The 15,490-nt window shown below is 46.8% G+C and overlaps 1 protein-coding gene across 1 annotated transcript in view; it reads right to left on the bottom strand.

Annotated features, from left to right (window-relative positions):
• Positions 1-500: 500 nt before the first annotated feature.
• EPB41L4B (erythrocyte membrane protein band 4.1 like 4B) overlaps positions 501-15,490 on the bottom strand; it is a 139,867-nt gene continuing 124,877 nt past the window's right edge. The window contains exons 23-25 of the mRNA XM_066256574.1: positions 9,967-10,035; positions 4,594-4,739; positions 501-3,435 (exon numbers count right to left, since the gene is read on the bottom strand). Coding sequence (XP_066112671.1) covers positions 3,366-3,435; positions 4,594-4,739; positions 9,967-10,035 — 285 coding nt within the window. The 3' untranslated portion in view covers positions 501-3,365. The remainder of the gene's footprint in view (positions 3,436-4,593; positions 4,740-9,966; positions 10,036-15,490) is intronic.

Below are 15,490 nucleotides of genomic sequence, written 5' to 3'. Positions count from 1 at the left end.
TCCATTTATATGAAGTGTACAGAATAAGCAAATCCATAGACAGAAATCAGAAACAGAAAGTTAGTGATTGCTAGGGATGGGAGCGGGAGAATTGGTAATGATTCTAGAGATGGAGTTTCTTTTTGGGATGATGGATATGTTCTGGAATTAGTGGTGATGTTGGCACAACATTGCAAATATACTAAAAACCACTGAATTGTACACTTTAAAATGGTAATGGTGCATTCTGAGTTTTTAAAAGGTAGTGACCTTTGAGATGGTGAAAGAAAGATAAAGATATCAGAACATTCTTGTGCTAGTTGGGGAATATATAATTTGGGGAGCATTCAAGGTAGGATTTTCTGAATGCTCCAGGACCTACTTTTAAAACTATTCAAACATATGAATCTCTTGCAAAGGCTACAACCCATACACCGTGTGGGTTGCTAGCTTCCCAGGCCCCTTGCACTACCCCTTTCCCCCTCCCCACACACACACCATGCCCACCAGGAGTCCATGGCCTACAGTTTGGAGTTCTTGCCTTGGAATGATTGTATTAGCAAGCTGATTTCCCCCCCGGACATAAGATGTGTGTGGTGTGACCATACGGTGCTATTGTTTCAGTTTTAGGTATATATAAAAGATGAAGCAATTGTACCAATCCACTTTTCTCCCTATGAATCCACCCGACCCAATGTCATCTGCTCATCTCACAACGACAAACACCTGTCATCCATTTATACAGGCAAATAACCAGGACAACTGCTGAAACAATGGAATCCTCTTGATTTTACTGGTTAGAGTTGAGCTGCCAAAGGTAATGGGTTTTCATATACAGTGTTAGCCAACTAGTTTGCGATCAAACTTCCAGTGACATTAACCTTCTGAAACATCTGTGAACCCAGGGGAATGTGGGGAAGAAGCAGGAAGCTCAGAGCCTCCTGAAAACAGCAGCCAAAAAAGCCCATGCATCCCTCCTCAAAAGCAGAGCCAACGTGACCATGTAACACAGGGGTTCCTGGCTTCTGCAACAAAACTGGTGTTTTGCCCAGGAGGTTTCCATCAGAGAGCGGGAGGTGAAGAGCAGAAGATTCAGAAAGCGGGGTAGGAGAGGAGGAGGGTGCTGGGCTGGTGAGAGGGAGGGGACCAGCCCAGACACAGCTGCCTCCCCCATATTGTACAGAGACACATTTTGCATCATTGTGTGCACAAGATAAAGAAGGGTGAAAGGTGTTTTAAAAGTACAGCCAGGGGTCGTGTAGTACGGGGGTTAACAGTCCCAAGTACCCCAACTGCCCCGGATGGCTTCACCGGTAGAGCAAATAGCAGTAAAAGCCATCATCAATGAGAAGAGCACAGTAGGCTGTGAAAGGCAAAGCCAAGCCCCAAACATTTTGACAGCTTCTGATGACATTACTGCACCACACCAAGGTACAAAAGGGGCTGCTGTTTACAGTGATGACCATGACTCATCAAGAAAAGTTTAAATACTCTCCAGTATACTCTGTTTACTAAGGCAGGGAAGTGTGTAGTACATTTTAGAAAGATTTCCCTCAAAAAATATTAATATTTTAAAGATTCAGCACTTCAAGGGTTAATCCTCTATTTGAAGATTTTGCTTACATACCTCATTTTACAACAATGCTAGCAAGTGAGGCATCATTCTTTTTTAAATAATCATTAGTATCAAATTATTGGCACCATTCAGTTTTAAGTATTGGGACAGGAGAGCAAACTATACAATACAACATAAAAATACAGTTCTGATACAAAGATATGAGACCAATTCCACTTAGCAAGTGGTCTTAAGAAATGGATGGACATTTTACATACAAGGAAATACAGCTGGTAAATCATCACATGGAAAAGTGCTCAGCCTCACTAGCAATTAATGAAACAAAACAACCTTTCAAGAATAACTATACACACCAATTAAAGTAGCAAAAATAAATAAAAATGGCAAAACCCAATACTGGCAAAGCTATTGGTAAATAGAAATGCTTATACATTGCTGGTGGCATCTTAAATTGTGGAAGGAATTCAAGCATTCACAGGGGGCCAAGGGGTTGAACTGGATAACCTTTAAGGTCGTGTCAACCCAGAGATAGGATCTTTCTAGAAAGCATTCTGGCAATATAAAGCAAGAGCTATACAATATACTTCATGCTCTTTGACCTTGTAATCCCTCTCTGGAGATATTCCCAAGGGAAGAATCCAAAGGAAGGATAATTTTTTTTTACAAAGACATTCATAGCAGCACTATTTATAAGAGTGAAAATTTGGATAGAACTCAAATATTTAATAATGAGAAGAAGTGAGGTTAACCATGTTATGTGGATATAAAGACACTTAAATGGGTAAAAGCAAGATCTGTGTTGAAAAGAGAAGATAAGCGTTAGGTGGAGAAGTTTAACCAAAAAGTATGTACACACCGATCATACCTATGTAAAAAGGTGTGCATATTCATTGAGAAAGCTTGGGAAACCATTTGAAGGGCTAGTTTGTGGTTAGGGGAGTTCCTTTATTCCTGCAAAGTTGTTCAAGTGCATAATAAAAGTTTAAAAACACATTTCTCGAAACTTATAAAAAAAAGAGAGCAGAGTTTCTTCTGGTCAAGGTTCTATTAACAGGATAGGAATTGATCAACTTTAGAAATAATTTTTCTTTATGGCACACCCAAATGAATACTGACATTGAATCATTTTAACCTTGTAAGGATTTGTAGAATTTAAGCTATAGTTTCCAACATTGCATTCCATGATAAATTATATGTATCTCAAATAATATCATATCTAACAAAGTCACATGTGAAATGACGTTTCAGATTAAGCTGAAGTATCTTAAATCCCGGTGATTGCAACTTTCCTTTTTAGTTCATCTACTCGTCTCTGAATAAAAATGAATGGTAAAGACTTTAACCGATTTGTGTATTTACCAGTGTAAATGAAAAAAACAAGCAATAAAGAATTATCCTCTCATTAAAAATGACTCTTTAACAAACAGTCAAAGCTTGGTGTAAGTTTCAATCATACAAAATCACATGGTTGAGATCGATAGCGAAGGATTCTGCGCCTTATTAATCCCTGTGGTTATTAATGTATACGCACAGGTACTTCTGAAAAAGAATCCCCATGTTTCCATTTTTCTTCTCCAAGGCTTACAAATCCTGTCTCAACTACATCGAGTAGTAGAAAGACTCTAATACTCAGGAGACGTAAAATAACTTTTCCAATCAAACTCAAGCCAGCTGTTGGCTTCCACTAAACCACGGAGACCTGGGCGAACAGAGCACACATTTGCATGTTGTGCTAGAGTGAGCACACAGAGCCCGAAGAAGGACAATGACAGAAGGCACCATGCCGCCCTCCAGGCAACAAGAGGAGAAGTCACAGTTCGGTCATCAACAGTCTTTTCATCATTTTCTCTCTCTCCAGTTCCTGCCGGAGTGTCTCAGCACTGGAGAAAAAGAACAGGTGACACAATGGTGAAATAAACCTTCCCAAATTACAAGGGCAGACTCAGTTGAGGTTGTCTCCCAGATTCTTTTTCTTTTTAAGAGAGAGAGAGAGAGAGGGAGGGAGGGAGGGAGGGAGGGAGGGAGGGAGAGATAGACAAGCAGGAAGGGTGAGAGATGATAAGCATCGATTCTTTGTTGCAGCTCCTTAGTTGTTCATTGATTGTTTTCTCATATGTGCCTTGATGGGGGGAGGGGCTCCAGCTGAGCCTGTGACCCCTTACTCAAGCCAACAACTTTTGGGCTCAAGCCAACGAGCATGGGGTTATGTCTATGATCCCACGCTCAAGCCAGGCGGTGGTGACCCCATGCTCAAGCTGGATGAGCCCACACTCATGCTGGTGACCTTGGGGTTTTGAACCAGAGTCCTTAGCTTCCCAGGCTGATGCTTTAACCACTGTACCACCACCTGGTCAGGTACAGATTCTTTCTTGACTATAGTTCTTGACTTTCTCTGTCAGGCTCCTTATGGACCCACATTACACTTGCTAGCATTACAATGCCCTGAAACTGTCCAGCTACCTGCTGGCTTCCCCCCACCAGACCCAGAGTTCCTCCAGGACTGCTCCTCAGGGGACAGATGTCATGCAGCTCTGAACCCCAGAGCTTAGCACAGGAGCCGGAGCATAGCAGCCTCTCAGTAAAGGTCTTCAGAGTGTTTGGGAAGATGTCCAGAGGTTAGATTTCTCTAAATCACGCTTTCAACTGGTGTCATATGCACTTTCTCCTAAAATTCCCTCCTATGTTTCAATAAATAAAATTGGATTTAAACTGATTGCTTTAAGAGACTGCTTCTGACTCCTTGGCCCTCAGGTCGAGTTGCCTATTGGTGGAATCTGTCTCCATTGTTTACACACATGCAACACACACACACATTCATTTAGTGTCTGTCTCCCTTCCCCCAACACTAAATTGTAAAAGCATAAAGGTAGAACTTGTATCTCTTTTGTTCATTCTACAGCCCTAGTACCTAGAGTACTGTCTAGCCTTTGAGGACCTTCCAATAAGTACAGAATAAATGAAAGAAAGAATGAATGGGAGGGCTATAGACATCACACACACAATGAACCTAAAGCCTGTGCCTGGTTTCCCTGACTCACCTGGCTGCCAGAGAAACAGGCTTCCGAGTGGTGTAGATGGTCTGCACTGTGGAGATGGTCTCTGTCAAAGGCCTCAGGGTCACTGCTGGAATCACTGGGGAAGACTGGCCAGGACAGCACTGTAATTTACTGTCTCTAAAGTCTGCCTGCAGGGGAAACAGAAAAGAGGAAATCAATCTCAATTTGGGTTCCATTTTCACACTGTCAGCTGCTCCCTCAGCCTTACCATGCAATTCCTGTTATTACTTTTTTAATAATCGCTAAACACAATTGCCATTTATTAAATGGTTTTGCTTTGTGTAAGACACTATGCAAAGTTTGCTATGTGCATTACTTCCTGACAACCCTTTAAGGCAGAGATAGTATTTTGTCACATCTTAGAGGTCATCAGTAAGATGTACCATTTTTGCACGTTGCACAGAGAAAGAAAATTGTGGCCATTCAAACTTTATTGCACCACTATTATAATGAGTTTCTGATTTCAGAGATGTTAAAAGGTAAAAAAGTGTTCATCTCATTTTATGGAAGAAGAAAATGAGGTTCAAAGAGTTTAAGTATCTTCCTAAGGTCACACAAGACCAGAATTTAGAACCAGGGTCAGCAGACTGCATAATTGATGTTTTTTCCCACTGTAGCAATGGTTCCCAAAATGTGGTCCCCAAACTAGCAGCATCAGTATTATCTTGAAACTCAGTGAAAATAAAAATTCTCAGGCTCCACCAAAGACCTTTGGAACCAGAATGTCTGTGATGTCCAGCAATCCATGTTTTCACAAGACCTCCGGATGATTCTGAAACAAGGTAAATTTAAGAACTGCTGGTCTAGAGTACTCTACCTCATTTGGAGAGACTGATTATTGTTGTTTGCCTTGCAAAGCATGGTGGGCTTATTACTGTTATACAGAAACTTACAAGATACAGAAAAGCAAATAAACGAAGAAATTCCATAATCCCTTACTGTCGGTTTTGGTATATTTCCTCACATTATTTTTTTCTATGCATGCTTTTGGTTTGTTTTATATCCTTTGGTTAATGCCACCTTTATACTTTTTAACTCGATTTTTCACACTATCTCTTGGCCCTAAACTCTGAGGAACTTACCACATAGAAGAGGCTTCGGCCATCAAATGAGCACTATATTCATAGTGATTAAACAGAAGATAAGTTACACCTTCTAGGAAAACATGAAAAACCTCTGAAAGTGCCTGGTACAGCAATAGTTCTGTAAGGGTCTATCTGCCTTGAGCAGTGGGGAGAGGTTATCTTTGGGGGGTCATGAAAGGCTATTACTGAAAAATAAGCCCTTATTTGTTTTACACTTGCTTCCAGAGGGAGAACTGACTTGTCCTAGAGCAATGCCGAAGATCTGACCATGGGAACAGGGGCTTCATGCATTTCCAGCATGTAGTGTTTCTCACACAGACTGTGGTGTTGCACAGATGCTGGGCTGTGATAGTCATTTGTGCGGTCCAGCAGATCATTCTGGTTCATCCCTTTCCAGGCACCTGGTAGGGCTGCACTTCTCCACCCTCTTTAAAGTTAGGCACGGCCAAGTGCCTTTCTTTGGCCAAGGAAATGTGGGTTGAGATGTCATATTTCATTTTCTTTGAAAGATTTTAGAGCCAGTGTGTGATTTATTAACTCTTTTTCTTTCCCCTTCTGCCACTGTGACTAGCACTGTTCCAGATGGCAGCTGCTCCACTAACTGGGGTCCCAGAAAGAGAACAACACAGAGCACAGCCCTCATGCCACCCATGGCAGACAGGCAGCATGAGCAGGAAATACAATTTAACATTTTAAAGCATGACTTAGGCCCTGGCCGGTTGGCTCAGCGGTAGAGCGTCGGCCTGGCGTGCGGGGGACCTGGGTTCGATCCCCGGCCAGGGCACATAGGAGAAGCGCCCATTTGCTTCTCCACCCCCTCCCCTTCCTCTCTGTCTCTCTCTTCCCCTCCCGCAGCCAAGGCTCCATTGGAGCAAGGATGGCCCGGGCACTAGGGATGGCTCCTTGGCCTCTGCCCCAGGCGCTAGAGTGGCTCTGGTCGCGGCAGAGCATCGCCCCCTGGTGGGCAGAGCGTCGCCCCTGGTGGGCGTGCCGGGTGGATCCCGGTGGGGCGCATGCGGGAGTCTGTCTGGCTGTCTCTCCCAGTTTCCGGCTTCAGAAAAATACAGGAAAAAAAAAACAAAAAACCATGACTTAGCCCATTCTTCCCAATACAGGAGCTGGGATAAAAAGTTGTTTTGTTGCGCCTGACCAGGTGGTGGCACAGTGGATAGAGTGTCGACCTGGGATGCTAGGTCTCAGGTTTCAAAACCCCAAAGTCTCTCTCTGGCTTGAGTGCTGACTCATCTGGCTTGAGCTCAGGCTCACCAGCTTGAGCGTGGGATCATAGACATGACCTATGGTCACTGGCTTGAGCCCAAGGTCGCTGGCTTGAACAAGGGGGCATTTGCTCTGCTGGAGCTCCCCCCCCCTTCAAGGCACATGAGAAGCAATCAATGAACAACTATGGTGCCACAACTGCAAGTTGATGCTTCTCATCTCTTTCTTTCTCTCTCTCTCTCTCTCTGTCTCATGTGTGTGCATATGAGAGCGTGCAAAAAAAAGTTTGTTTTTGTTTTTTTTGCTTCAGGGAAGTGGGTAGAGGTTGGGCTTTTAATGCCACTTTTGCTATTTTCTGGAAAAAGAGAACCATGGCATAAAGGCAATGGTGGTAAAAAGTGCCAGGGCCTTAGCATGAACCAAGGCAGTGGCACCAAACAATATTGGCAGTCATTATATTCTTCAATGACATGCACTCCAGCTGGAAAGGGAAAAAAGCTAGTTTCACTTAAGAATGACCTTGGCAAGCAGTAAAAATGACTAATATTATTAAATCTCAACCCTGAGTACTTGTCTTTTTAATATTTGTTGAATGAATGAATGAACTTTTATTTGAACAAGCAAATAACAGAGGGACAGAGTCAAGTTAGGAAGAAGAACATGGAACATTAATTTGACCAGAGCCAGCCTGGGGCCCTCATCCTAGACAGACCACGGCACTCTGCTGAGTATAAAGCAGAAACCCAGTTAAGAGGCCTGAATATAAGCTAGACACCGGTTCTAGGATCAAGCAGGGAGCCCAGGCTCAAGGTCAATGCTAAATCAATTGCCAGGCCAACTTTGCAAAGTGTTCCCTGGTACTGCTGAACGCCCCAATAACTGTGGCCAGGATAGGTCTGGAGGTCTGTGGTCTTGCAACAAGGTCAAGTGTCTTGTAGGGGAGGAGAAAAGAACACGACACACGGGTGTGAGAAAATTAGGAGGCTGAAGCCCATGGATTTGGCTCCCATTACCATTGGGCTGTCGGTGACTCACTATTTATGACTCCGTCTAGTCTCTCTCCTGAGTTACAGACTTGGATCTCCAACTGCCCGTTCACTGTTTCTTCCTGGATAGTCCCAAGGCATTTCTAACATATCGTAGCCAGAGGCGAATTCATTATCCCTCCCAGTCCAGTCTTCGGCCAGCTTTCCTTATCTCAGGGAATGAACTCACTGTCCATCCACATGCTGCAGGTCAGAAATCTGGGAGTCATTTTTGACCTTTCCTCTTCCTTATCTAATCCAATGCCTTTACACCGACCTCCTAAAAATCTCCCCAGGTGTTCACTTCTCTCCCTCTCTACCATCAAGACTGCTCTGGGTCAAGCTCTCTGCCCTCTTGTCCTTGAACTGCTGTCCTAAACTACTGTCCTGAGTCCACTCTGCCTGTCACAGGAAACATTTCAAAATGCACCCGCCCCGTCACTGCTCCACTTCAAGTCCTCTGAAGGCTCCCCACTGCTCTGAGGACAAACATCAGCATTCCTATCGCAGCCTACAAGGCCAAGCGTGGTTCTGCCCCTCAGTGCTTCTTCCTTCCTCCTCGTCCTCTTCCCATGCTCTGTGCCCTTGCTCTCTGTATTTAGTCTCTGGCTTTCATTCCAGCCCCTCGAATGTGGGATGATCCCTCCTTCCCCACGTTCATGCTGCGCCCTCCGCCTACCCCAGCTGCCTTCCAGCCACTCTTGACCAGTGCTTACAAGTCCCAGTGTGGTTTCTGACATTGGTTTCCTCCTCCCCTAGCTTTTCAGGAAGGGCTTCCCTGGGTGTCTCATGGCACTGCCAAGGCTAGGCAGGAAGCCAGAGTGCCCATTATGACCAGCTGAGGGGAGAAGAGCCAGTTTCCAGTTGGGGACTCTACCGAGCAAAACTGCAGGGGTTGTGATGAATGTCAGGGCAATAGCATTAAACAGTCTGGCCCAGGCCCTGTGTCCACCAGACACAAGAAGTATATTCTTATTACTGTGTCCACTTTAAATAAGAGGAGGCTGGTATTTGGAGTGGTAAGGTGACTTACCTAATGACACCATTATCAAGATGTAGGTCCAACCCAAAAGAATAAAAAAGCGGGACTCAAACAAATCTACATATATTCACAGCAGCACTGTTTACAATAGCCAAAAGGTAGAAACAACCCTAATACCCACCAATGAATGAAAGGATCAACTAATTGCAGTGTATGTGTCCAGTGGAATATTATTCCGCCATAGAAAGAAATGAAGAACTGATATGCTACAGTGTGCATGAGCCTCGAGAACATTATACTATGTGAAAGGGGCCAGACGCAAAAGGTCACATAGTACATGATTCCATGTATATGAAACACTCAAACTTGGTGAGTCTGCAGAGATAGAATGCAGACTGGTGGCTGTGGTGGGTCAGAGGGAGGTAGGAAATGGGGCGTGCCTGCTTAAAGGGTATACGGTTTCCTTTCGGGGGAGGCGATAAACATGTTCTGGAACTAGAGAAGGGTGGTAGTTGCGTGACTCTAAATCATTGGTCCCCAACCTTTTTGGGGCCACGGACCAGTTTAATGTCAGAAAATATTTTCACGGACCGGCCTTTAGGGTGGGACAGATAAATGTATCACGTGACCGAGACAAGAGTCATAGACAAATGTAACAGAGGGAATCTGGTCATTTTTTAAAAATAAAACATCATTCAGACTTAAATATAAATAAAACGGAAATAATGTAAGTTGTTTATACTTTCTCTGCAGACCGGTACCAAATGGCCCACGGACCGGTACCGGTCTGTGGCCCGGGGGTTGGAGACCACTGCTCTAAATGAACTAAATGTCACTGAGTCATCACTTTAAAATGGTTTAACCTCAATAAAATAACTGATAGGTGGAGACCCGACCTCCCCCCCAAAGCCCAGCTCCTTCCAGACTCACGGAGTTCACAGTGATGGAAAGCAGCTATTGGCAAGGCTGCCTGGCGTTCCCTGGACAAGCGGGCTGCCCGGGACCCACGCCTGCAAAGGCAGGGTGGTTTTCTGGAGCTACTTACGGTAAACTGTGGCCCTGCCAGAAAAGGCTCGGGAAACGGGGTCACTGGATCAACTGGGAATGTTTTTATCTTCAAAAAAAGAGAAAAGACAAGAGTGTTACTTTCAGATTAGAAAGCAAAGTTTTGCGATCTTTGGCAGTGCGCTTCTAAAATCGGCCCGAAGGATTCAGGGAACACACGCAGAGCCTTCATTGCTCGTGTGAGGAGACTCACAGAGGTTCCTTGGAAGTGCGGCCAGCTCTTGTACCTGTGCCCGTCATTGCACTGTAGGCGGGGACTCAGCAGAGATGCCAGGCTAGAGCCTCATGTTTTGGGGGTACCCCACGCTTACCTCACCCTGGAACCCCCTTCACTGGGGTCTGCTTGGGCTGCCAGGCATGCCGGGCCCTATGTGTGGCCTGATCCATCGATCAGGGTGTGTAATGAGGCAGGCCTGGGCCGCCTGGGGCAGTTGCTGACGGCCTCTTGGTGGCTGAAGGGAAAGGACGAGAGGCTGCTGGGAGGTCACATCTTGGGACAGCCTCTCACGGTGGGCAGAGGAGTGACTTACCTAAGGTCACTCCATTAGTCCAGACCTGGAGTAATTAGGTCAGAAAGCATTCTCTATCTGTTCACTTTAGTTATTGAACCCCCTATGAACTCTGGGCATGTGAGAATTTTGCCACTGTGGCCTCTGGGAACAGAAGGTGTGGAGATTAAAAGTGCCCAGTAACCGGGGTGGTTGTAGCACGAGGCTGGTCTGAAAGAGGGTAGGTGGCCCAGCCCGATCAGGTAGTGGTGGGTGGCCCCAAAGAGCTTCTGCTTCCATTTCTTTGTCTGGTCATTTCATCTTTGGCCTCCTGGAGTCCTTGGGGAATGGGGGGGGCGTGGCACGACATATTTCTTGCTGGCCTAGAGAACTACCAGCAGGCCCAGGGACCTGATGACTGACACTAGCTCTGTCTGCAGCCCCCAGGGTGCAGAAACGGCCTGCACACCTGCTGGTGAATGCACATTCTGCCACCTGCCACCAGAGGGTTGCAGCCAAGACACGGAAGCCACCACTGGCACCATTGGCAACAGACTGTGTTCCTCAGGGTCTTGCCTCTGGACCCTGGGACAACCCCTTGATGCTCTTGAGTCACTCTGATGGGGAGTAAGGTAAGAATGAGCAAGAACACGTCATACCAGACCCAAATTTGCTGAGGTAGCTGAATGTGTGGAATAGGTCTCAACCCAACGGTTCTGGGAATGACAATGTCCTTGCAACATGCACTGAGAGGTCCAGTCCAAGCCTGCGTTCCCCTTCCCCAAATTCTCTTTTGCTTCTTTAAACATCTCCAAATTCCCAGAATGGACCCCACACTATCTTAAGAGTCAGGTGCCAACTCTGATTGCTGGTGGTGGCTGCCTGCAACCCAGCGAGATTAGTATTGGGGGCAAAGCCACATGGTACATTCTCCACACGTGGCCTAACGGTTCCACATGGTGTTCTGAGAACAACAGCCAAGTGGAAAGTAACATATAGATAAGACTCTCAGACCAACATGAAGTAGAAGGGGAAAGATGTTTGGTATTGCTACTAAAGAAATGTGAGAGTTGGCAACACCAAAGAATTGCACTGTGCCTGCTTTAAATAAGAAAAAATATATTCCAACCATTATACTCCACATTGTTTGGCTGTGGCCAAACATAGTCACTCTTCTGATAGTGCCTGTTAGCAAGGGAGCAACATCAACGTCGCACTTTTGAATCTAACGGGGTCTAGCCTGAGAAAATGAAATGCCGGACGCAGAAACCCACCTTCCCTGGAAGAGTGACACACTGGAAAGCAAGGAAGTCCTGCAGTGAAGAAGTGTGTGGGTGAATGGTGGACCACTCACGTAATGGACTCTACATGATCATAGGGTATGTGGTAACAAGAACAAGAGAAGTGAAAAACAGGAGATACTATGGATACTAGTATTTAACCATGTAAAATTATGAAGGGATAGGAATTAGCAGGAAACATGCAAAAATGAAAACTAAATGTGCTAGGTTGGGGTTATGGGTGATTCTTTTCACGTCATTACATAATAATCATGTTATCTTGATAAAACCGCAGAAAAGACAAACTTTCCAAAGTTTTTATTTTCAATAGAAATGCAACTAAGAATTTTCTCTTTGAGAAAAACCTCTATGCTCATTGAAGCGCTAGGAAAATAAACTCTTCCTGGTCCTCGAGATCTAGAGATGAAGGGGCAGTTCCACAGCCCTGTGGCCCAGTTTGGTCAGAGCCAGCTAGTCTCCAAACTCGGCATCCATCCTGGAGGGAGAGCACCTGTCCGCTGCAGGCCTCTCCCGGAGGTCTGCCGCTCCTGCACACCCATGGGGCCGCCGCCGGGTGGCTCCTGCCCGCCTCGCCTCGCCTCTCCTGGCCAGGCCCCTCTCCCTGCCGGGTACCTACCAGCCTCGTTTTGATTGGAGGGTGCATGCAAACGCCAGTGGTCTCTTCCTTCATGGGGAGAGAGAGTGGAGGAGAGCAGCGAGAGTGGGCACAGTGGGGGGCGCTGGCGGGCTCTGCCTGCTCACGAGGAGAGGAGAGAAGGGGAGGAGGAGGTGGTGAGAGACGGGGAGGAGGAGGTGGTGAGAGACAGGGAGGAAGAGGAGATAAGGGAGGGGGAAGGAGAGAAAGACAGCACAGTGCAAGACAGATCTGTCAACTCCTGCCCTCAGGCCGGCCTCACCGGCAGACTAGTCCAGCTTCTGGCCAGCTGGAGGCTAGTCGCGCCCACCCCCCTCCTCTCTCTGCCCTCTCTCCTCCTCTCTGGCCCTCATCTGTCTTCTCTACTATCTGAGCAGAACTCCAAATCAAAACCCCATTCCCGGGGCTGCCAGGCCAATGGCACAGGCCTGGCAGCGGCTTCCTGGCATGCTGTTGAGGATTCTGAAGCATTACTCGGCCAAGCCAGAAAGAAAGCTGTGATGAGGGAGCGATACCAGCATGGGGGCCCTATGAGGAGTGGTCGCACACTTGGGAGGGTTTGCCTTCCATGCCTGGCGGCCACTGCTGAAGAAGATCCACGCTATGACGAATTGGTGAGCGGATGGCCAACAGAGTGCTCCAGGACAGAGACATGGCGGTGAGGAGGAACACAGGGTTTTAGGATTTAATCCGGCACGTCTCCTTATCCGTGTTCAGAAAACATTAACTCTGAACCCCCCCCATACCCATGGGTTGAGGCCTTGGCACCTCTTATTGGCACTGGGTACCCGGCTGCTGCACTGGAAGATACCAAGCATTGTGAGTAAACGCCACGTCCCTTGGGATAACAGCTTCCCTGGCCAAGCCCTAATTGTGCCATGCACCCGGCAGAGGTCCAGCAGCTTGTGCAGGTGACAATGAGGACGGTGAAGAGAGACTGCTTGGATGTTAGGAGAGGGGACCACGGGTGGGGTTAGTCTGGGTTTCTGGGAGGGAGCGTTCGCTCCAGAGAATAAACACATGCATCTTTTAGCTCAAGAGTTTCCTTAAGTAGTTGGCACGATCCTGCCATAAGGAATAAAGTACAGCCCCTGGGTAAGTTTCATTCAAAACTGATCAAGAAAACTGCAGGTCTCTTTCTTGCCTCCAAACTGGTCTAACTCCGTCCTCTTTTCCACTGTGCAGTCCTGCCCAGTTTCCAAGGGCTTTTACCACCGTGACCTCACAACGGCCTTCCCAACAGCCTTGTTTTACTCTTCAGGTCTGGGATGTGCAGAAATGACACCTGCAAAGTCTAAATATGTAGGTCTAGACCCTTTTCTGATTGGTCCACATTAGTCACCTGCAGTTACGTTTTACCAGCCTACAGAAAATCCCCCCACGGCTCTCTCTGGTCCTCAGGATAAACCCTACACTCCGTATACCACATCCACGGCCTGCACGGAGCTGCTTCCCATCGGCCCTCAGGTGAGGTTCCCACCACTGCCCCACTATCAGAGCTTGGGCCAAAGCCACCACACCAGGGACCCCAAGTCACTGGGCCTTCACCTCAACAGATAACAGCAGGCACTCAATGCGTGTTTTTTTCTTTTTCCCTGAAGTGAGAAGGCAGAGAGACAGACTCCTGCACACACCCAACCAGGATCCACCTGGCAAGCCCACCAGAAGGCGATGCTCAGCCCATCTGGGACATTGCTCTATTGCAACTGGAGCCATTCTAGTGCCTGAGGCGGAGGCCATGGAGCCATCCTCAGCACCCAGGCCAACTTTGCTCCAATGGAGCCTTGACTGCTGGAGGGGAAGAGAGAGATAGAAAGGAGAGGGGGAAGGGTGGAAAAGCAAATGGGAGCTTCTCCTGTGCGCCCTGGCCAGGCATCAAACCCGGGACTTCCACACACCGGGCCAATGCTCTACCACTGAGCTAACTAGCCAGGGCCGTCAATGTGTGCTTTTTGAAGAAAATAAGAGCTGGCATAAATGACCACCAAACAAGGACATACTGCTTATAACCCAAACCGCGTGCAGCCCATAATGTCTGAATCGAAGATTACAACGAATGACTGAAGGCTTTGCCCAGCATTGGGTTTTTATGGTCAAGAAATGTTGATTTTCTTTTTTCTTTTTCTTTTTTTCTTTTTACAGAGACAGAGAGAGAGTCAGAGAGAGGGATAGACAGGGACAGACAGACAGGAATGGAGATATGAGAAGCATCAATCATTAGTTTTTTGTTGCGCATTGCAACACCTTAGTTGTTTATTGATTGCTTTCTCATATGTGCTTTGACCACAGGCCTATCAGCAGACCGAGTAACCCCTTGCTCAAGCCAGTGACCTTGGGTCCAAGCTGGTGAGCTTTTGCTCAAACCAGATGAGCCCACGCTCAAGCTGGCCACCTCGGGGTCTCGAACCTGGGTCCTCGGCATCCCAGTCCGATGCTCTATCCACTGCGCCACCGCCTGGTCAGGCAAGAAATGTTGATTTTCAAAGTATCTCTGACCTTTCAAAATATGCAGCTGAGTGGATTTAAACAAAAGGGTATTTCCTGGGACTCCCACACTCTTGACTCTTAGTAAACAAACAGGAAATAATATAGCTTTGTAATAGGATTCTATTTTGAAAGACCGTTTTATTTACTTATTTTTATTTGTTCTTCTGGTATTTCCTTTGCTCCTTGGGTCTTCCCCACATTTGGGCAGCCAGGTTCTCCTTGGCTTTTGAGTTTCAAAATCTGACTCTGGGAAAAATTTTGGCAAATGATGAAGAAAATGTAGGAGGCTTCATCATGCAGATAAGAAAAGAGATTGCCAGTTTGAGGGCAGAGGAGAAGAGGCAGAGGGAAAGGGCAGAGGTGTAGAAGTTAGGGAGTGCTGAGCAGAGGGGCCCCGTGTCCCCACCTGTGGACAGAGGCTGGGGAACGGAGATTAAAGCCAGAGAGGACCCGTGTCCCTCTGCTCAGGCAGAGCTGGGGAGGTGGCAGGCCCAAAACTGAAGGGCTGTGTGGTGTGTCCAGCTAATCGGGACTTACATCCCAACAGGACAGTGGTTTCCCTTCCACTCTCTGCGTGAGGGAAGCAGAGCATCC

The sequence above is a fragment of the Saccopteryx bilineata genome, chromosome 2, assembly GCF_036850765.1.
Source record: "Saccopteryx bilineata isolate mSacBil1 chromosome 2, mSacBil1_pri_phased_curated, whole genome shotgun sequence".
In the NCBI taxonomy this organism is placed as follows: Eukaryota; Metazoa; Chordata; class Mammalia; order Chiroptera; family Emballonuridae; genus Saccopteryx; species Saccopteryx bilineata.
The sequence above is the reverse complement of the archived record's forward strand: the minus strand, read 5'-3'. Positions and strand labels throughout refer to the sequence as shown.